Genomic DNA, 20,145 nt, shown 5'->3' on the forward strand with positions numbered 1-20,145 from the left:
ACCTGTTTGATCTTCGGTTCTAAAACTGAGCCCCCTCACTCGGGCACGTGGAGCGTAGAACGATATCTTTCCAAACGCAACTAGCTAGCTGAGGATTCTACGCGCCGAGCACGTGACGCACATATTCCGAGACAACACGGTTGGCTAGCGGTTTAATTTCGGTGCTCGCCGAAAGAGACTCACACTGGAAGTCGGCAGCGAACTGAAGAAGAGTGTGGATTTATGTACAGGTATACAAGTGGATGCCCGCGTCCTCTGCTCCCACTCGTGGCTTCCGATCGCTGACTCGTCATATGATCTAGAACAACTCCACCAGGCCTGGTAATGTCTCGCTCTTAAGCGCATGACCCCAGTAGATCTCGTTGGGCATGTTCGAGGGGGAAATCCGCACTAAACCGCTTCTGCCTGTATTAGCATACTCTTCCAATTCTTCGAGACGAGGGCGCAACGGGACTAAGGAACCTCGTCTCTATCCTTTCTAACGAACATTGTGTTCGACACGACCGCCTGGGGACTATGGAACGTGACTGAATTCTCAATAAGAACTGTCCCCGATGTCACAAACCCGCAGCACAGTTCCCTGGGTATCCAATCCAGTGCTCTGCCTTGGGCCCCGCGACCAGTAACGTGAGCAGTTACGCTCCTCTTACGGAGACGTAAGTCCAGACAAGTCGAGCTTTCGATTTCGATTGTTGCAGAAGCCTCTTTTTGCGCGCCCCTTCTTTTCGGTGGTGTGTCCGCTCCGACTAGTTCGTCACCATGACTTCCTGTCAACGTATGTCACGGATGGGGGTTTTGCAAGCAGTGTATGACGCTGTGAGGGCTCCGCCATGCTACGCTTTGGCTTCCTGTCGCATTGCACGGAGACCGCTTCCCAAGTCAGCGCGTCTATTGCCATCGTACTACTTTGCCGCAGCAGCCGTAAGTTGCATATCGAGCGCGAACAAAGCTGGCTGTTGTGCACACCGCACACACAGATGTGTTTCGCACAAATAAGCGGCGTGATTTCTATCTCACGGGTCGACTTGAAAATCGCTCCCCCTTTGTAACATCCATTCGGAATGTTCTGCGAGGGAAAAGGCTCGAAAACCCCTGGTTCCACGCAGATGGCCTCGCCAGTTCAGGAACCCTTCTAGCTGTTCTCTGCATTCAAACAAAAAAATGAGTCCACGTAGGCAGACAAATTGAGTCATAGACGCAAGATATCCGCAACGACTTGATGCCTTCATTTTCTATCCACCGTGCGGAGTAATCGAGAATCTTCACTGAGACGTTCGCACTCGGAAACCGCATGGATTCTCTTCCGGGCGGAGACTCAGTATGCATTGGTTGGTTTTTTACTAGGTTACGTGCTATCCATTTTGCGTCAAACGACGTCGATCACATACTGATGGGTACTTCTAAATACGGCGCACCCCAACGGCGACCGCCCCCCTCCAACGGAGAGGCAGATTTTTTGGGCCTTCTGTCTGAGCTAGATACTCGAACCGGACCGGCGCAACCTCCTAACTCTCATGGCAGTCCCCTCAGCCTTACTTAAGTGACCTGGAGGACACCGTTCTCCTTCGTTGTGGAAGTAAGGAGAGTGATTTGAGAAACAGGAGTCGCTGCAGACTGCAAAAAAGCCCAGCCAGAAACTTTGGCGGGGTTGCCAGTCTACGGCCGAGACAACAACTTGCGTACCGTTGACCAGAGCCGTGTCTATACCACGTCGCACATCCGCGTTGCTTTCTACGACACAAACGGAGTGTCGTAAGTGGTTTTCTCACTTCTGTCTTCTCTATCGCGATACGTGGCTTGGCGCAGACTCAGGGCCGCAGGCTGAGGCGCCTCTGCAGACTCAGAAGTTGAAGTTCCGCGAGCTTCGGCTCGCCTGGAGCTGTCTGCGCCGTGGCATGCACGGTAGACTTCGAAATCCAAGAAAAAGCGATGCAAACAAAGCCAATGAGGACAGTCGGAATCGAGTTGCTCAAGACTAGTCTCATACCGCGGAAGACAGCCACGCCCTCCTCAACGCCTTTGACCGGCGTGTGTCACCTCATCGAACGAGCCCTTCAAAAGCTCGAGAAAACATGAAAAAACACCTCTGCATCCTGCCGGTTTTCAGATCGCTTCTTTCTCCCAAGAAACGCGACTCTTTCCCTCACAAATGCGAAGGATCAGCGAAGACAAGCGAGCCCCCTCGTAGTGGCCGAAGACATCCGTGCGATTTTTCTCTGCCGCTTTTCTAACGACAGTCGGTTCAATCGCGCCTGCCCATGAAACACACTCGCCAGGAAGAGTGAGTGGCTGCGATGCGTTTACGCTTCACTTTTCTTTCGCTTTTTTCGAGACGTTTTCGACGTGGCTGCAGGCGAATCTGGCGAACGCGCATCTTCGTCCGTACATGCAAGTCAAAAAGGCGGGCTCGGGTCGCGAGAACGAAGTGACTCTCGCGGCGCCTTCTCTCGTTCTCGGCTTTCTGTCTCACTTCCGGTTTTTCTTCAAGAGATTCTTCACTTCCTTTCGTCTTTCCCAATTCCACTGCGTGATCGCCGCTGATTCAAAGAGGGCGCCCAGGTCGAGGAAACGCTCCAACTCCGGCGGCAGCATCGGCCGCGGACCGCGAGGCGCCCCTCTCCGTGCGCAGTTCTGCGTGGATTTTCTCGTGGATTTTCGTCTTCCATATCTCTATAAATCTTACCTTGAGCGAGTCCTTCTTCCCTCTTTCGCTTTGTCTTTCGATTTTCTCTCAGTTCGTGCGGCTGCGACTAGTGCCTCGCTTGTTTCAGCGAGCCGATTCCGCCCCGTCCCCGGCTGGCGCTGTGATTGCAGACCACGACATACCTTTGTTTACATCTATGTGTTGTTTTGCCGCGTTTGCTGGTAAGTCTCTCGACTCTGTGCGCCGTTGTCGCCACTTCTAACGGAAAACTCGCTTCATTCGCGACCCTCTTGCTCGGCATTCGTTCCGCCTCTCTGCTCGCTTGTCTTCTGGGAGAGCCTGCTTTCCTCTCTTCTCCACATCTCCTCTTCTTTCCTGTCTCCTGCATCAGACGGCTTGGGACTCATTTCGGCTTCTGGCTCGAGGGAACGAGGGTATTGTGAAAGGGCAAGCGTAGAGGCCCGAACCCGCCGCTCGTGGCAAGAGGTTGCGGAGAGCGAGACGGCGTTCCACGGGGAAACCTGAGAGCGCGGCGGCAAGGAAGAGGCGAAGGACGCGCACGCGGTCACTGCACTTTGCTGCGCCGGCCGCCAGTTGCGCGGGAATGCGATGAAGCGACGCCTAAAGCAGCGGAAACCGTTCAAAGGAGCTCGAGGCAGGGACAGGAGGTGAAACGCAGCAGCGACGCAAGCGATGCGTCTCTGGAGGAAGAAGAGACAAAAGTCGTTTTGTCTGTGCACATGGCAAAGATGAAGGAAGGCACAGCCAACAGCACTGTCGAGGACGAACTGCTTTTCAGAGAGGCTTCCGAGTTCGTGGCTTCAGGATCACCATACGGATGGGATGAAGCCTCACACGAATGGCGAGTACTCTACGGTGAGGCCAGTTCTTCGTTTTTGCGAGTGTGAATACTCCTCGATAGAAAGGCGCTTGCAGCAAACGACACGGGCGCATGGCGCCGCCTCTGCGTCTGAATGAATTGGCGTCGCACTGGCAACCGAGAAGGTAGCGAGTTGTATTTCGCTGTTGCCTCCCGTACTTGGTTTGCGTCCCTCTTGCGTTACGCCCTCAGCCGACAGACGTAGACCGAAGTTCTTCTCGGTGCTGGCGAGTGCGAATACCTCCAGCGCGTTGCCGTGTCGCACATCTCTGCAGCCCCGCGAGTTTCCCTCCGATTCCAGACTGAAGCAGAACGCTTCAGTCTGTCGTCTCTCCGCCGTCGCCTCTCCCCCCTCGTGATGCGTCGTTTGCCTCGCGTCGCCCCGTGTCTCCTGCTTTTTACTGCTCCAAGTTTCCTGGGTTGGCTTTTCCCTGCCGTCGATAGGACTCTTCAAAGTCGCCGCCTGTGGCCCATGCACTGAGAAGAAGGTCCCTCCAGAGTTGGGCGGGCTGGATCGGTGGAAGTGGGTAAGCCGCGATTTCTTTGATTTTTTCAGAAAGTTTTGCCGTTGCGGCGCTTCCAGACTCAGCAGCAACGCCACTTTCGCCCGGCTTTCCTCCCTCGCACTCTTGAGCGTTTCGGGGCCGCGAGTGAAAGCCGTTTTCCCTGATGCATGCGTTGTCTGCGTTCCTGACTGCTTGCCTTGGTGCCTTGTTCCTCTGCTGTGGAGGCCTTCCGTTTATTCGCGCCGTGCATCTTCTCTCATCTGCGTTAGCTCCTCTCGTTCATACCTCTTCCTGCGTTCCGATATTCCTGTTTGCAGGAGAGCTGGATTCAGGCGTCCGCCTGCCACCAGTCAGCTGCGACGGGGCGTGACCATTTTCTCTCTCTTCTCGCGGCGCTGAAGCCTGACTGGGAGGCTGAGAAGCGGAAAATCGACGTGGCTCGCGGACGCGCCTCGTCCTCTCACTCGGCGCGCGCTGCCTCTGCCGCGTCGGCGGCGGCCGCTGAGGGCGCCCGCGGCAGGGAAGGCGCCTGGGGAGAGCGGCGCTCGCCGCAGAAGGAAGACGAAAGTTCGTCGAGGCGATCTGGCGTGCCAGCGACAGACAGAGAGGCCCGCGGGAGTTTGGAGGCGCGAGGCGCGCCGACGCGGGGGGGTGAGGCGCTAGATCGCTCTAGCCGAGACGCCTACGCTCTCTCCACGATTAGTTCGACGTGTGAGTCCTCCTCGCCATCTTCTCCCTCTCCGGTGCCTGCTGAGTCGACGTCGCTTTCTTGTGCATTCCCGGGGTCCTCCGCGTTTGCGTTGCCTTCTGGACTCTCCCGCGCCTCGCCCGCTCCTCTTCACGCACAAGGCGAAGAGAGCGTCGGGCTGCGGCGGCGCGACGACGCGGCTGCAACTCAAATGCCCACGGGACTTCCTTCGAGGCAGGAAGCCGGAGAGGCTTTGCGTGGAGAGAAGGGGCGCGAGCTGACTCTGGGCTCGGCGCAGGCCGCTCATGTCTCTCTTCTTCCGCCGCCTCCGCCTCCGCCGCATGCGTTTTCTGCGGAGGAGCCCAGGGCTGCGGCGCGGGGAGCGTGCGAGGAGGCCAGCGACAAGTCGACGCTGTCGTTCCTCTCGCCGTCGACCTCGCTTCCGTCGCGCAAAGAGAGTCTCGTCTGCGGCGCTTCGCGGCCGTCACTCGCACGGTACGCGAGCCCGGTCGCCGCCGCGAGCGCTCACCTGCCTCTCCCTGCGGCTATCGCGCCGGCGCTGCATCCCGCCAGCCGCTCGCCTGCGCCTGAGGCGCCAGGGTCGCCGGCGCGGGACGACGGGGCGGACGGCGACGTGTCCGGTCCCGAGCTTCTCGTGGCGGACTTGGGCGAAGAGGGAACAGTTCAGAAGATCGGAGGGAGTTGCACGCGGCTCTCTGGGCACGCCTACTACCGCACGGGCTCGGGTCGCGCGGCGCTCTCGCCCGCGGCACGGCAGCCCTCCCAGGAGGCGGAGGCGGCAGAGGGCGACTTGCACGCTGTGCTCACGTCGCTGGAGAGGAAGCGCGAGGGCGGTGCCCGCGCGCGCGGCCGCGCTGCGTCGTTCCTCGACGTCTTCCCGGTGGGCGCCTTTCCGCTGTCCTCCGGCGCAGCGTCGCGCGAGAGCGTCGTCCAACCCCCCAGCGAGGACGGCGACGAGGAGCGGCTGCACCGCCCGTCGACCCCAGAGGCAAGTTCGAGCCCCCCCCTGCAAGCGCGCGGCAGCGGCGCCTCGCAGGGGGCGGAGCGTGGGCTGCGCGGCGCGCTGTCGCCCCTGGCGAGCCGCTCGCCGTCCTCCGCGCGGCTCTCGAGTGCGCGGTCAGCCTCCTTCGCGGCGCCTGTCGGCATGTCTGAGGCTGTGATCCGCGTCGCCTCCGCGCGCCGCGACCGCCGAGAGACAGAGAGAGACAGGGAGAGAGAGCGTAGGGATCGCGAGGCGCCGCGGCGCAGGCGGGAGCGCCGCCTTCCCGAGGACGGCGCCGGCGACGTGGTAGGCGACGCCGGCGGTGGCGGGGGCGGCAGAGACTTCCGCGGCCTTCCGCCGCTCGCGCTGCCGTCGCTTGCCGCGGCTTCGGCGCTCTCCTCGCGGCTGGTCGGTCGCCGCAGCGGCGTCGTCTGGAAGCACAGCGCAGGCTCGCTATATCACCAGTGGGTGCAGCGCTGGCTCGTCCTCGACGGATTCATTCTTAAATGCTACACCGACTGCAACAGCGTCAAGCCGCGCACGTCAGTCTCGCTGCAGCACGCTATCGTGGAGGGTAAGGGCGCGCCGCGCGCCGCGCAGCCGAGCTCCTCTCCGGCGGCGAGCGACTGTCACACGTGATGAATCGAGAGAGAGGGAGGGAGCGGGAGGTTGCAAACAGGGCTGCTAGTGGACGCTTCTTCTTTTTCCACGAGGGCGCTCCCGCACAGATAATGACGCGCGGGCGTGAGAGACACCGCTGCACATCTCAGGGTTTACTACTTCACTTCGGTTTCGTCGTGTTGAGCGTTTTTGACCTCTGGTCACGCCTCGCGTCCGTGTCGGGTGTCTCTGCGTAGAAGCCAAGAGGGCTCTGCTTGGCGACGTGCGTGCGAATCAGTTGACGCGGCATTCCTCCAGCGGCGGCAGGACCCCGCTCGACCTTTTTGTGCGCGACTCTTCTGGATGTTTCGTATTTTCCGCTATTTTTCAGGCCTCTTTGCGCCGCAAGACAACGCGGATCTGAGCGGCATGGACATTTGGAGCTTCACAGTCCGCTGGCAGCCGCAGCTCACGCCTGACTCATCTTGGGGGCTCAACCAGGAGTCTTTCGCCTCCACCTTTCTCTCGTCTGCATCCTTTTCCTCGACTTCGCCGGCGCTTCCGGCGCCGGCCTCCGTAGCTCCGGTTAACGGCAACGCGGCGATGTCGAAGGCGGGCTCCGCTGTATCACTGCCGTCGACCAGCACGGCGGAAAAGGAAACACCTGCGACCGCGTTGGGCGCGCCGGACGAGCGCGAGTGGAGTATTCTCCACCTCGGTCTCAGCAGCGAAGAGGAGGCGTTGAGCTGGTGAGCGATCAGACTGAGGCGTGGAGAACTTGAGTCGCGGCGGAAAAGGACGACTCGGCCTTCTCAGCCCCCTAAAGCGACTCACAGAGACTTGCCCGAATTCAGCTGACCAGGCTGAGTGGCGCCAGAGTGTCTCTCGCCTGTGAAACGGTTTTCGGCGACACACTGCCTCGCGGCGAGGCCTCTGTGCGAGCGTCTCGTCGGGGTAGCAAAAGGATGCTGCAGCCTGTGGGCGCCTGCAGCAGTGATACATGTACGAGGCGGAGGCTGACCAGGCTTCGACATATTCGTGCGCAAGACACGCTGTGTTATAAGTTTCAGTAGCCTCGTGTCCTTGTCGTCTATATACATCTATTGATGCTTGTCAAGTTCCTTGTCTCGAGCCAACTCTCTGCGTACGCGGCCTGTCCAGTTCTCTTCGGAGCGTGTTTGCGGCAAGGCGCACTTTGAGGCAGTGTGTGTGAGGGACCTGTGGATTCTCTATTTTCGTTTAGGCTTGATGCGATTCGCGGCGCGATCGCCACGTGTAACCTGCATCCTCCGGCGCTGCAGCTGCCTCGTCTCCGCCTGCCGCCTCCCCAGGTCTTTCTGCCTCTCTCGCGTCTGATTGCGCATTCACTGCCGTCGCCGGGGTCCGGAGCTCCGGGATCCAATGGTAAGCACGCGGCCAGGTGCGCAGAGGCTGGGGCAGTGTCGCTCCGCAACGTGACTCACCTTCGCACCTCAGCTTTCAACTCTTTCGCTCCTCAAAGACGAGAAGCGACGATCTGCATCAAGCCTCGCTGCCTAGTTCACCTCGCGCGCCTGCCGCCGCACGTCGGTGCGGGGGGGGGGGGGGGGGGGGGGGGCTGCGTCCACGGCGCTCCATCGAATCCTGTCACTCCGCCGGCTGAGTCGTCTCTCCTCTGAAACTCCGTCTCTTCGTTGGCTTCCTCTCGTGGGCCTCCACCGGCCGCTTCCCGTGTCTGTCTCGTCCTTTCCGTCCCCCCCTCCCTTCAACTGCCCGTGTCATCTTCACTGATTCGGGCTTCGTTTTTCCATGGCTGTTTAGCTCCACTGCCCGCTGACTGGACTGCGGAGGCGCCTTTGGCCTCTGGCTCTCCGTCGACGCCGCTTTCTCGAGGCCTTCTCGGCGACTCAGCTACTCTAGCGCCCTGCGAAAATAGCCTCAAAATCCCGAGGAGCCTCAGACCTCTCGTGCCGTACTTAAAGCAACAAGTGGCGAACCTCCGGTGGCTCACTCCGAATATAAGCCGACGGTGAGCTGGGGAGCCAGCCGTAGGGACATCAGATAGGAGGCAGGACATATAAACTTTCCTAGACGCCGAACATGCTGCGGATAGATCAGGTGAAACACGGCAGACGGCGAAACGTCCCGAGCGGGAAGATATTAGGCGTTAGATGGATTAATAAGACTCTACATTTGAAGATATTGGTTTGCTCTGAAATTCTCTTCATGTCAGTGTGCTTGGCTCTACTAGGTGCGTGTTGTTTCCTTTTTCTCATGCTTGTGTCGGTCTGCGATCTTCTGGATGTTTTCGGTTCTCGTCGCCGTTCTCTCATCCTTTCCTCTCCTGTCAGGTTGTGTTTACTTTCTTGCCTGTTTTCGATGTCGCAAATCGACGGAGTGCCTTCCGACTCTGGCTGGTGCGCCAAGTGTTGTCGCGTTTTCGCCCTGTCTCAAAGTATCTAATCCCAAGGTTCGATTCCGCGATTTTCAAGGATTTGTTTTGCTTTTTTTGACCTCAGATCCCGCGGATGGTCGCTCGTTCACATGGACCGCGACCGGACTGTCTACGTCGACGCAGAGAATCCTCTGCGCTGGGCGACGGTCGCCCTGGTGCGGGCTCCGCTGGTAGGAAGCGCAAAGAAAAAACTCAACTTTGGCTCCGCGTAATACCCGATGAAGCCTCCAAAGGGACTTTTTTTCCGGCCCGCATTCGTCCCTATTCATCGCTTTCGTGGTGCGCCCAGAGTTGCCTTGGTGACGTGCTCGGTCTTCGCCACGCTTCTGTCTCTCTTTCTTTTTCGGGAACGGTTCCATGTCGTCTGTTTCGGGGCAGTTCCTCTGCTGCTCCCAGCGTCTAGTGCCTCTGTTTCTGTTTCGGTTTCCCGTGTTTGCAGGAAGTCGTTCTCCAGCTCCTTGCAGATCCGAATCTCCTGGCGGCGGGGTCGTCGCTAGCGAGCCGCCGTCAGCGCTGGCGGCGGAGTTCCTGGGATCTCCTGGATGTCTTTGAAGCTAAAACGAAGGCGCCTTCTTTCCCGCTCGCCTTGGCCGCTTCTGGCTGCGCAGATCTGCGCGGAGAGGCTGAAGCGCAGAGGGACGAAGAGGGGGAGCGCGAGGGCGACCTCATTCAGCTGCGCTTTCCGCTGCTGCCGGTCGCCACCCTGCAAACCGCCTCGGGCGCCGCCGCGTCGCATGCACGCCCTGGCGAAGATACCTCAGGTCGTAAGCGAGAGAAAAAGAATTACGCTTCATACTCGCGGAGAAAAAGGAAACCCGAGGCTTGACTAAGGAGGGCGAGGTTCGCGAGCTCGGAGGGAGGCGGGTCACTGAGAAGAGGAGATTGCGCCCAGGGGGCGTCAGGGGAAAAAGTGTGTAACGTGTAAAGAGGAGAATAAGCTTGAAGCGACGTGGATATCCGCAGAGCAGGCAGAATCGAGGCAAAGAGCGAGAAGGCTGATGCGCCAGGCGCGGCTTGTTTCCTCAGGTTTTGAGTTGCCTATGCACAGGTTCCCCTCGATTGAATTCGCGATTGCATCTTTTTTTTGCGCATGTGCTCAGCTATGGGGTCGCATGGCATGATTGGGCAAGCGCTTCTTCAGCTCCTGCGTCCTCTGTTCTTCCTATTTTCTATCCTCTTCTTCTTCCTACCTCGGAGCTTCCTGTCCTTCTTCATCCTGAGTGCCCTTTTCCTCCTCGCCACGATCCGCCTCCTCCCGCTCACGCGCGCCGTGCGCATGCGCCTGCTTCGCTCCGGATGGACGGGTAAGTTGGCAAAAAAGTTCGAACATTCAAAAAGAAATGCCAAAGACGCGCAGCCCAACCAGGCAGGCCAGTGGCGCCGTGTGCACGACTCAGACCAAGCGTGCGGCAAGAAAATGCGAAAATGGACCACGAAAGAGAATACGGAGTCGCGTTGTGATGCTTTCAGTTGAGGCCTTGACACTGCTGTTTTGATGTTTTTTGTCTCCTCCTCCTCCTAGAGCGCTCCGCGGAGCTCGGTCGTCTGGGGTCGGCGTACATCGTCGCGCGGTCTCCGTCGTCTTTCAGATGGCGGAAAAGAGACAAGCAGCGTCTCGCGGCGACCTGCGCGGCGGCGCCTCCTGTTGCGTGGCTCGCCACATCGTCTGCGGGCTCCGCGGTCAAGCCTGAGGCCAGCGAGAGCCTCGCGCAGCTGGCGAAGGCGAGTGGCAGCCGCCTGGAGGCAGCGGCGTTTCGCGCAGTCTCCGCGCTTAGGCGATTCCTGCGCAAGCTCCGCGGCGCCGTCGCCCGCGTCGCTGGCGGCTTGTCTGGCTGGCCCATGGACGTCGACGCACAGTTCGTCGGCTGGGAGGTGAGAGGGGGAGAGGGTTGAAACGCCGAGAGAAAAGAAAAAAGAAAGCGAAGGCAGAGAAGCAGAGGCGGAGCCTGGATGGCTGGCGCGCAGGGCGGGGGGGACAGATGTCTGACTTGAGGCGCGAAGGGGCGTGCAGCCGCACCGTGGCTCCAAGTGGTCACCTTATATCTCCTGATGCATGTGTTGCGAATGCAGCCTGCGATGTGAGGTAGCGGTTAAGTCCTCCCTCATTAACCTAGCTCTCTAATCTGGAATTCGAGGTCCGAAAATCCTCGAATGGGGCGTTTGAGGCTGCTGTTGTGCGATGGATGTCTCTTCTTTTTTCAGCTCTCGCGAAGCGCACAAGACCCCTGGGGTAACACGCGCGTCGCGTGCTTCGTGGAGTTTTCCCCCATTCAGGAGGACGCACTGGCCGCCGCGAGCCTGCCGCCGCCTCGCCGTCGAGCGCCGCCCTCGCGCGCCTCGCTTCCTCATCGTCTCTTCCCTGGGAGCCTGCGCCTGGCGGCGGTGGGGCAGGCCGCCGCGCGGAGCCCCGCGGCGATCTCGAGCGCAGCCCTGAGTCTTCTGCTTCTCTTTGGCGGCTCCAGGCGCGGGGAGACTGCAGAGAGCCGCGCGGATCAAAGCGAGGAAAAAGCGGCGACAGGCGGAGGAGACGGAGCCGGCGAAGGAGCGTCTGGAGGGGTGCAGGGGGAGGACGCGCGTGGTTCCTTTCTCGTTGCCTCGTTCCTCGCCGCCGGCGTCTTTGAGCACATCGACTGGCTGCAGGATCTCGCCGACTTGACGAAACAGGACCAGGCACACGACGCGCGTGCCCGTAAGCGAAGCGCAGAGAGACTCCCGCGCGAGTTTTTTTCCTTCTGCTGCACTCGCGTGGTAGAGACCGTGGCCTCTCGGCCTGAGGCGCCGCAGCGGCGTGGGCGGGCGTCTTCTGTCTCTTCTTTTCGCGCGGTCGCGACGCGGCGGTTGCCGCGCTAGATGCTGAAAATACGCAGGATGATTCACAAGTATTTCGAAACGCTGAATGGTACTGGAGTAGTTTGGAGTCTCTCGGGATCGTGGCCGCGCAGCGCTGAGCGTTCACGAGCCTCCTCGAAGGCGGTGTGAATCTGCGCCGGGTGGGGGCGGGGGGGACATCGCAGCCACACCGAGAAGCAGAACGCGTCTTTCTCCGGATTTCTTCATTTTTCAGCTGCGGAATCCAACGCGGCGGGCGACACCTCAGCCGCCTCCGCGCCTCTCGGCGTTCCTTTCCTCCCCCCGTGGCCACAGGTCGCCAACCGCCCCGCCGGCGCGCTGCTTGCCGCGGCGGCAGACGCGCCCTTGGCGGTCGCGTCTGCAGAGGAGACGCGGGCGCGAGCCGGTGGCTCCTCCGCTACAGACGCTGCGGAGGCCGCAGACGGCGTGGGTGTGTCGCGCTGGGGCGCCTGGACGCTCGGCGGCGGCTGGGAGGATGACGTCGCCGTCGCTGCGGCGCTCAACGAGGCGCAGCACCGCCGCATGGAGGCGCTCATGTATGCAGGCCCCGAAGACCTCTCCTTCCGCCAGCGCGACGTAAGGCGGACTCGCCCAGAATCGAGGCGCTTCCTCCTCCAAGCGCCTCCGGCGTTTCTCTCCCCGTGTGCAAGTCTAGCGCCTGCGTGCAGATGCATGCGAAACTGTGTGCGGATGCTTACGCAACGCTGAGATGTGTGTGGGCGGGCGGACTCGGCGCGCGAGAGCGAAACCTCAAACGTGTTTCGGCGGAAATCGAGGAGAACGCGAGACGCCGTCGTCTGCAGGCGGCGCGCATTGCGCCTTCTCTGCATGGGACTCTGTACCGAAGTTTTGCGAATTGTTTATATATATATATATATCGTATTGATTTATATATATTTATGTAGATATATTTATGTGTGTGTATGCTCGTGTTCGTGTGCGTAGCGTAAAGCGGTATGGCGTGGAGTTTGCTGGAATCTCTTCCTTTTTTTCGCCAGGCTCTGCACATTCTGCTGCATCGCTACGCCGCGTATGGGGTCTTCCACCGAGACGTCCTGCTCTTTCTCCACTTGTCGAATTGGAATGTGAGTCTCGATTTTCTGAAGAAAAAAAGAAGAGAAGTGCGTCGTCTCGCGTTTTCTCTTCACTTCAGCTTTTCTCAAGGTCCGCGCGCGAGCGAATGCGCGGAAGCAAAACTCCGGAAAAAAAAGACTTGCTGCTTGTGCGTGTGCTTGGACACACGCATCGATCTGCGCACAGATGGATGCTCCTGATGGGTATGTGATCTAGAGGGCATCTGTAGGCACTCCTCCGCAACAGTTGGCGACCATATGCATGCTCATATATATATATATATATATGCATGCATCTGTAGATACATGGTAGTACTGCGCATGGCCATCCGCTCATATATATATATATATATATATATATATATATATATATATATATATATATATATATATATATATATATATATATATATATTTGTATGCGCGGCTGTGAATGTTTGTTGCCTGGGATTGTCTGTTCAGCTGCAACTTGCCGATGCGCTAATTTTTCAAATTCTCTTGTGGAGGTCTGAAGGCTGCATCGACCGGCTTGAGGCGCGGCACGTCTATACTGAGCTTTCAAAATGTAAGGCTCCTGGCTTTTTTTTTGACTTTTTTTTTTTGAATGCCCGGGTTCTCGACTAGCTTCGCTTTCAGTTTTCCGCTACCGTAATCTCACGTTTTCTCGTATTGCGGGGGTTGCGTCTTCTCTCTCTTTTTGTTTTCTCCTGAGTTTTCTCAGCAATTTTTCGAGTCGCCCCGGTTTGCTCTGCTGACTCCCTTCAAGCCTTGTGCGGCATCTTTCGCGGGCGCGACTCTGGTTGCTGCTGCTCGCCTTCGCATTTTTCCTTGTCTGGCTCTCTCTCGTCCCCTTTTTCTCCAAGATCATCCACTTTCATATTTTTTGCGTATGCGCGTCGTCGCGCAAAAACGTGTGTGCGCGGGTACTCGCTGTTGGTGGTGCCGGAGAAAAATTGTCTCTTATTTTCCCGATTATTAATATTTTTTCGCGCAGGCTGGGGATACGTCTACAATCAGGATCGGCTCGGCCGCCCCTGTTTGGTCCTGAGGCTGGCGAACCTCTGCATGGCTTCGGGTGGCGCGAGTGACTGGAAGCTCGCCCTCGTCTTTCTGATAGAGGAGGCGCTCAAGAGCATGGGGCGCGACGTGGAGCAGATCGTCGTCCTCCTCGACGCGAAAAACGTCTCGTTCACCGACATGTCTGCGCCAGAAATTCTGCGGATGCAAACTATCCTGCAGACCTTCTACCCCGAGAGACTCGGTAATCCTGCCGCGAAATCAGAGGGTTTTGAGCGCGTGTGAATGCTTTGTCACTTTGGGCCGCGTGGGCTCGAGGATCGATCCGCAAAGGCGTATGCTTCGCAATCCTTCGCAGGGAAACCTCGCAGAACACCTCGCAGAGGCCCCGGCGTCTCGTGTGCATGCATGCAGTCAAAGTGCGGGTTGTCGGAGTCTAGAGGAGAGCGCGCAAGGGAGAGCGTGTGCGCAGTTTTTTTGTTGTTTTGAGTGTTGTGTCCTCATACGTAGGCTTGGTTCTAGTCATCAACGCGAACTGGACGGCGAGGCTGCTGTGGCTCGCGCTGCGCGTAAGTCTATAAGAGAGACTGTGAAAAGGCAAATAGTACACGCGTGGAAAAATACGGAAAGAGATCTGCACTCTCGAAGGCGCACACGCAGATCTCGTTGCCGATCGTCAGCGCCTGTCGCCGAGCTCTGTCTGTTTTGAAAAAACAATTTAAAGATTCCTGCCGCAGTATGATGCCGTAGACGGCGTGCCGCTTCTCTGCGTGCGATTGGGAGCGACGTCGCGTATCAGTTCATCTAAAATTGCAGTCTTATTTGAAAGAAATAAATATACCTAATATATAATAAATATATATATAATAGATCTGAACAAGGTTGAATAAATGGGACTGGAAGAAGGACAGACCACAGTGTGCTTAGTTAGAGTCTGTTTTTTCGTTTTTTATTTTTTTGATGGCGGCTTTGAGAGAGTGTCTCGAGAGGCGGTATCCGAGGTGTTTTGTCTCTGCCGTTTTCGCTTCTTTTGCAGTTTTCGCATACACTGCTTCTTTTTGCGGTTTTTGTTCAGGCTCAACTCAGCGGCACGACGCGCTCCAAGATCTTTTTCGTTCCCTCGCATCCACCTGAGAGAGTGAAGGAGTTTCTGCTCACGTTCTTCGAAGAGCCGCGCCTGCCTCGGTGGTGCCTCCAGCTCTACGCGCCTTCCTAGAGCCGCAAGGCGGTTTCGGCGTCATTGTCTCACTCTCTCTCTGTCTTTCTCTGTCACTCTCTTTCTCTTCCTCTCTCTTGCAGAGGGATTCTATCTAAGGCTCGACGCGCCTTTGAAGCCGCGGCGCCGTGGTCGCTGGAGGATTGTTCCGCTTTGTTTTTGAGTTTTTTCCCGTTTTTCAGCGCTTTTTGTTCCGTGTGGTTCTCAAGGCTACCTACCGGTCGGCAGGTTCCTCAGCGGTCGTTCTCTGTCTGCTGTCACTGACGAGTCTGTTCTCGATTTCGGCTTTCCGCGGGCTTGGAGAGACTCTCTCCACCCTCAGTTCTTTACTACTTTTCCTTTGTCGTCAAAAGGCGCGCTGCAGGCGCGCGCGCCGATCTGCGCTCTCCAGTCTCCATCCGAGTGACCGACACGCCAGCCGTGCACCTTCGAGATCGCAGTAGCTCAGAATTTGATAAAAGGACTAGAGGGTTAGATAGACGCGCGGCAATCGCTAGGATGGATTGAGTGATGAAGCGCGATACGATTGGGGCAGGGATTCTCAGAAGACAAAAAGGGTTACGGCGTCAGACGCATGGCGATCGCTACTATGGATAGTGATCAAGTGCAGAATATAAATAATATATACCTATATATTTATATAAATTGATCAATTCACGCACACACTACCGGCAGGCCAGACGCGTGCAGAGATAGGCACGGCGACCCTGAGAGAAGTTGATTATCAAATGCGCATGTGCTGCTGTGTCTGCTCAATCGTGGATCAAGAGTGAGGAGAACCAATGGAAGATCTCACTGCGCAAGTCGCTGGCGTGTCACTAGAGAGCGCTAGAGTGAGCCGCGCTCGCGGGCTCAGCGGATGAGGGGAGAGCTTCAGCGTTCAACCGAAGAGCTTTGAAAAGAGAAAGAGTCACAGCCGCCGCGATCGGCACGCCCCCGCAAAATCCTTCCTATGTCACGAAGAATAAGGAACGCGAGAAAAACGCGAAAGTGAATTCGCATGGCCGCCCTCCAAACGCCTCCCGCAGCAACGGGAAAAAACATGAAAAATAAACAAAAACGCCTCACAAAAAGCAGCCTTGCCTGAAACGCGAAAGGTGATTAACTCGCGTTTACCGCTTGGGGTTCCGCTCTCTCTAGCTTGCTCTGCGCTCGGATTCTCTCTCATTTCAGGGTCCACGGAGATTCGAAAGTGGAGGAGGAAGCATCGAAGGAGAGAGAGGATGCGCAGCCCGTGATATATATCCATCTTTCTTTTCTCGAGACAGCGAGACACGCGAAACTCCATCACGGCAAATTACTTCTCAGCGCTGCTCATCCCGAAATGCGAAGCGGGAAGTCTTCTCGCCTGCTATCCGCCGCCAGACGAGACGCCTTAGAAGAATCGAGACTCCCGCCTCACAAATCCACGCGGAGCTTGTCCGCGATATCGATGTGGGACACCATCTGCGCAGTGAGAAAATGCAAACAGACGCAGCAGAAAAAATTTGCCGCGCGTTTGCTGCGGATGATGATGCGGCAGGCGTCCACTAAACACAAACCCGCAGCCACGACACCACGAGGCAGTGCGAAAAAGAGAAAAGAAACAATAGTGACTCGCATGTCATCAACCACAGTAAGCAGAATAAGCACAAAACACGGAGAAAAAGGGCGCGAATCGCCTGCCCTCCTCAGACTGTTGATTTTCTGTTCCAGCGGTGATTTCGAGGAATTCTCTCGCTTTCTCGCAATCTCACCTCGCGGAACTCGTCGAAGGAAATCATTCCGTCGCCGTCCTTATCGGCCTGCACGATGGTGCGATCGACGAGCTGCTGCAGCTGTGCGCCACAAGAGTCAAATTTTGAAAACTTCGCGTCCAGCCGGGTCGCTGGAGAGAAGCCGAAACGAGCGGTGTCCATGCATAACCAGCGAGAGAGACAGACACGCACACGTGCGCTTTGGAAGCCGCACGAAGCGGAGAAAAGTGAAATACGCAAGGTCTACGCACGCAAACGACTCTGCACGTGATGCGGCTGTCGAGCCACACGCACTCACACCCACAGAATACGAATAAATACACATGCAGTTGAACACATACGTGTATATATGAATAAAAAGATAACCCGTATACGCATATATATATATGCATATATATATATATGAATACACATATATATACATATACATATGGGAAGGTAGCAGGGCACGCTGGGTAGAGTTCTCGCTTGGTTCCGACGCCTGTGTCTGTCCTTTTCGCTGGTTTGCCTACTTGTTGATCGTTGAGGTTGCTGCCGACCATCATTTTCATGACTGCGAAGAGCTCTCCGTTGCTGATGCAGCCGTCTTTGTTGATGTCGTAAACGTCGAAGGCGAATTTTGTTTTCTGAAACTCGTCCGTGCCCGCCGCGAGCTTCGAAAGCCCGACGAGGAACTCGATGAAGGAAACCTTGCCATCGCTGTTGGTATCGAAAATCGAAAGCACGCGCTTCACCAGCGGATTCTGCAAACGAAAAAAAAACGAGGAGACTCCAACTCAAAGCCTTCGAGCACAGACGAGGCGTCACAGAGCCTCACACAGACAGACAGACATATGCAGGAATATACAAATATATATTCATACACATATATATATTGGGTTTCGGGTTTATGAACAGATAGATAGAATTTCATATCGAAGGGAACAGATATTAGAGATAGGTAGCTACAGGTCGAAGTGAGGCATCAACCGAGATAGACAATGAAGAGTCTGAAGGATGGCTGTGATAACTTCGACGAAGGGGAGATAGATGCGGAGAGCGCCGCACGCAGAGACAGAGAGGGAAGCCATGCAAAAAGAGGCACGTCACAAAACGAATGCTCGACGACAGCATCGAGATATGCGAGGAAACGCGCGCGATAGCCGGTGGACTGTCTCAGTCTCATGGGTGGGTTTGGAAAAAACAAAAAAAACCGGAAAAAAATCAGCGACTCACGTCCGCCAGTTCGGGGACATCGAAGAGTTCATGCGTGTCGAGCTCTCCGTTCTGATTCGTGTCAAGCGCGCGAAATCTCTTGTAGAGTTTCTTGATGTCTCGCTCGCTGAAGTTCGCAGCGTGAACAAGGTCCATCTGCTCCTGCGGGCTCAGCTGGCCCTGTGCGTTCCTGGAAAAAAAAAAAAGGAAAAACTGAGCGTCAGCTGCGGCGCGAGCGAGGGCATCGAAGAGAAAAAAACGGAAAAAAACCCTAGAAATGCAGAGGAAAGGGCAGAAGCAGAGCCAGCCAAGCCCGCCGACGCGGAGAGGAAGAGACGGAGAGCAACAAGAAAGAGGACGCGGACCCGAAAAGGAAGGTTCAGGTCTTTAGTGCGCCACGTGGAGGTTGGTCACGGCAGAAGAGGAGACGGAGAAGAGATGTGGAATGTCAGAGTAGCGCGGAACTCGGACGCGCGACAGGCTTCGCGCGCGGGCCGCGAGGGCAGAGAGGAAACAGAAAAAAGAGCGAGACGGAAATATCCGCCACCGCCGAACTGTGATCAAGGAGGCATTCTCCTGAGAAGAAACAGGAGTACTGGTCTTCAGAGGTCTTACCCCATCGTTGAGGAATTGATCTCGTCTGGCACAGGTTTCTTTCCAGGTGTTTTTCCGCTCGCGCGCAGAGGAGAGGTGAGAAGACTGGAGATCGAACGATAGGAGAGAGGGACGCCTAAGATGCAGTAGCGACGAGCGGAAACGCAGGGAAGAATAGAAGCCTGAAGCTCGAAGAACTGCCTCAGAGGCTGCTCTTACGTTGACGCGCAGACACACAGTGGACAAAGATCGGAAACTGCATAGGCGCGCAGGAGGAGAAAAGAGGGAAGAGAAAGGTGGCGAACACCGATCAAAGAGAAGCGAGAGACGCGCGCAACGGCGCAGTCGGAGAGGAAACAACACTACAAAACCGGCAGAGTGTATAAACTCGCGGGTTCACGGAGCGAAGAGGCAGCAGCTCTTTATCGCGATGCGCACACGACGAGCCAAGATGAAGGGTACAATAAACCGCGGCTCAAGCTGAAAAAAGAGAAGCTGGAGGAGACTGTGTTGTAAAAGGAGAACGAAAGAGAGAGACGCAGAGCTAGAAGATCGCAACAACAAAAGGAGATACAATACACCGTTACGGTGGCGTCGAGGAGAAAAGGGGGAGGAGTCTCTACGGCAGAACGAGCGCGAGGAACGAAAGAAGAAAGATGACGGTAGCTTGCAGAAAAAAAAGTGAGAGATAACGGAGAAGAGGGCCAAGAAACACGGGAAAACGAGGAACAGCAGGCGAAGCAGGGGCAGAATCGAGCGCGGTTTTTCTCGCAAAATGCCGCTGCACATACAGCGCAGGTACGCCAACGGCGGAAATTTTCTCCCTGTAAAATTCGTTTTTTCGTGCTCTCTCTGCGTGCCCTTTCAGTGAACTGCCAAAAACGTCTGCTTTCCTACGAAAACCTGCATGTCATCGAAGGACCGAGTTGCTCAGCGCGTGACCTCGAAAATCCATCATCCATCGCAAGCGTCAACTGCGCCAGCCAACGCCTGCTCGGATTCTGCCGAAGAGCGCGCGGAAAGAGAGAGGCGAGGCGAACACCAAAAAGAAGCACGCACGCAAAAAGAAACATCGAAGAGACTCAGAGCGCGCGCGTCAAACACGAATCTAGGTTGAGAAAATCGCCAAAGGAGGGCAGCTTTTCTCTTTCTCGCCGAAAGGTCCGGCATGACATTGAGCGAGGCGCTACACATAGTCACTCGCGGTCTCCACGGGGGCTGAGTGAGCGGTGCTGTTTGCGTTCACCAGAGAGTGACTCAAGAAATGGAAGAGACTCGTATTCACGTCGCTTTTGGAATTAATTTCGCGCACAAAGGGAAAAGAAAACAGCGAACCGTGTGCGGGCACAGCATCTGATGCGCTGCACGCATCAGGCAGCGAACGAGTCGGCGGTCCCTTGCGGAGAATCTCCGTTTGTGCTTCGACACGAGAGAAGGGGGATTCCTTCCGATTCGCCTCCCTCCCACCGCTGAAATCGAGGATTGCCGACGACGTAACGGCAGACACGAAAGTCAGTGCTGCGTATTCTTGCGATGAGCAGCCATGAAACGCAGCTGGGGTCACCAGAGCGAAAACGCAGTTAGTCGCCTTGCACATCGATGTACAGAAGAAAGAAAAAGAAGCACATGGCACGGTGTACATACACCGCACAACGAGTCCGAGCGCGCTGCCCTTTCTGTCCTATCTCACGTTTATTGAGTCTACAGGGC

At 56.7% G+C, this 20,145-nt stretch overlaps 2 protein-coding genes across 2 annotated transcripts; one reads left to right on the plus strand and one right to left on the minus strand.

Moving 5' to 3' along the window:
* Nucleotides 1–3,384: 3,384 nt before the first annotated feature.
* Nucleotides 3,385–14,911, plus strand: BESB_066950 (uncharacterized protein; the record flags this gene model as incomplete). Its single annotated transcript, XM_029365088.1, has 17 exons — nt 3,385–3,520; nt 3,969–4,051; nt 4,348–6,295; nt 6,713–7,070; nt 7,565–7,725; nt 8,122–8,329; nt 8,820–8,925; nt 9,195–9,519; nt 9,856–10,059; nt 10,278–10,627; nt 10,958–11,444; nt 11,820–12,181; nt 12,604–12,690; nt 13,141–13,243; nt 13,673–13,939; nt 14,206–14,264; nt 14,771–14,911. 17 exons carry the CDS (start codon nt 3,385–3,387, stop codon nt 14,909–14,911), a joined length of 5,385 nt encoding a protein of 1,794 aa, XP_029218671.1.
* A 1,398-nt stretch (nt 14,912–16,309) lies between these two features.
* BESB_066960 (putative protein phosphatase 2b regulatory subunit) lies at nt 16,310–18,461 on the minus strand (the record flags this gene model as incomplete). The annotated part of the gene is made up of 5 exons (XM_029365089.1): nt 16,310–16,357; nt 16,648–16,728; nt 17,160–17,390; nt 17,863–18,031; nt 18,457–18,461. 5 exons carry the CDS (start codon nt 18,459–18,461, stop codon nt 16,310–16,312), a joined length of 534 nt encoding a protein of 177 aa, XP_029218672.1.
* Between the last annotated feature and the right edge of the window lie 1,684 nt (nt 18,462–20,145).

This window comes from Besnoitia besnoiti, chromosome VI (assembly GCF_002563875.1).
Source record: "Besnoitia besnoiti strain Bb-Ger1 chromosome VI, whole genome shotgun sequence".
Classification (NCBI taxonomy): Eukaryota; Apicomplexa; class Conoidasida; order Eucoccidiorida; family Sarcocystidae; genus Besnoitia; species Besnoitia besnoiti.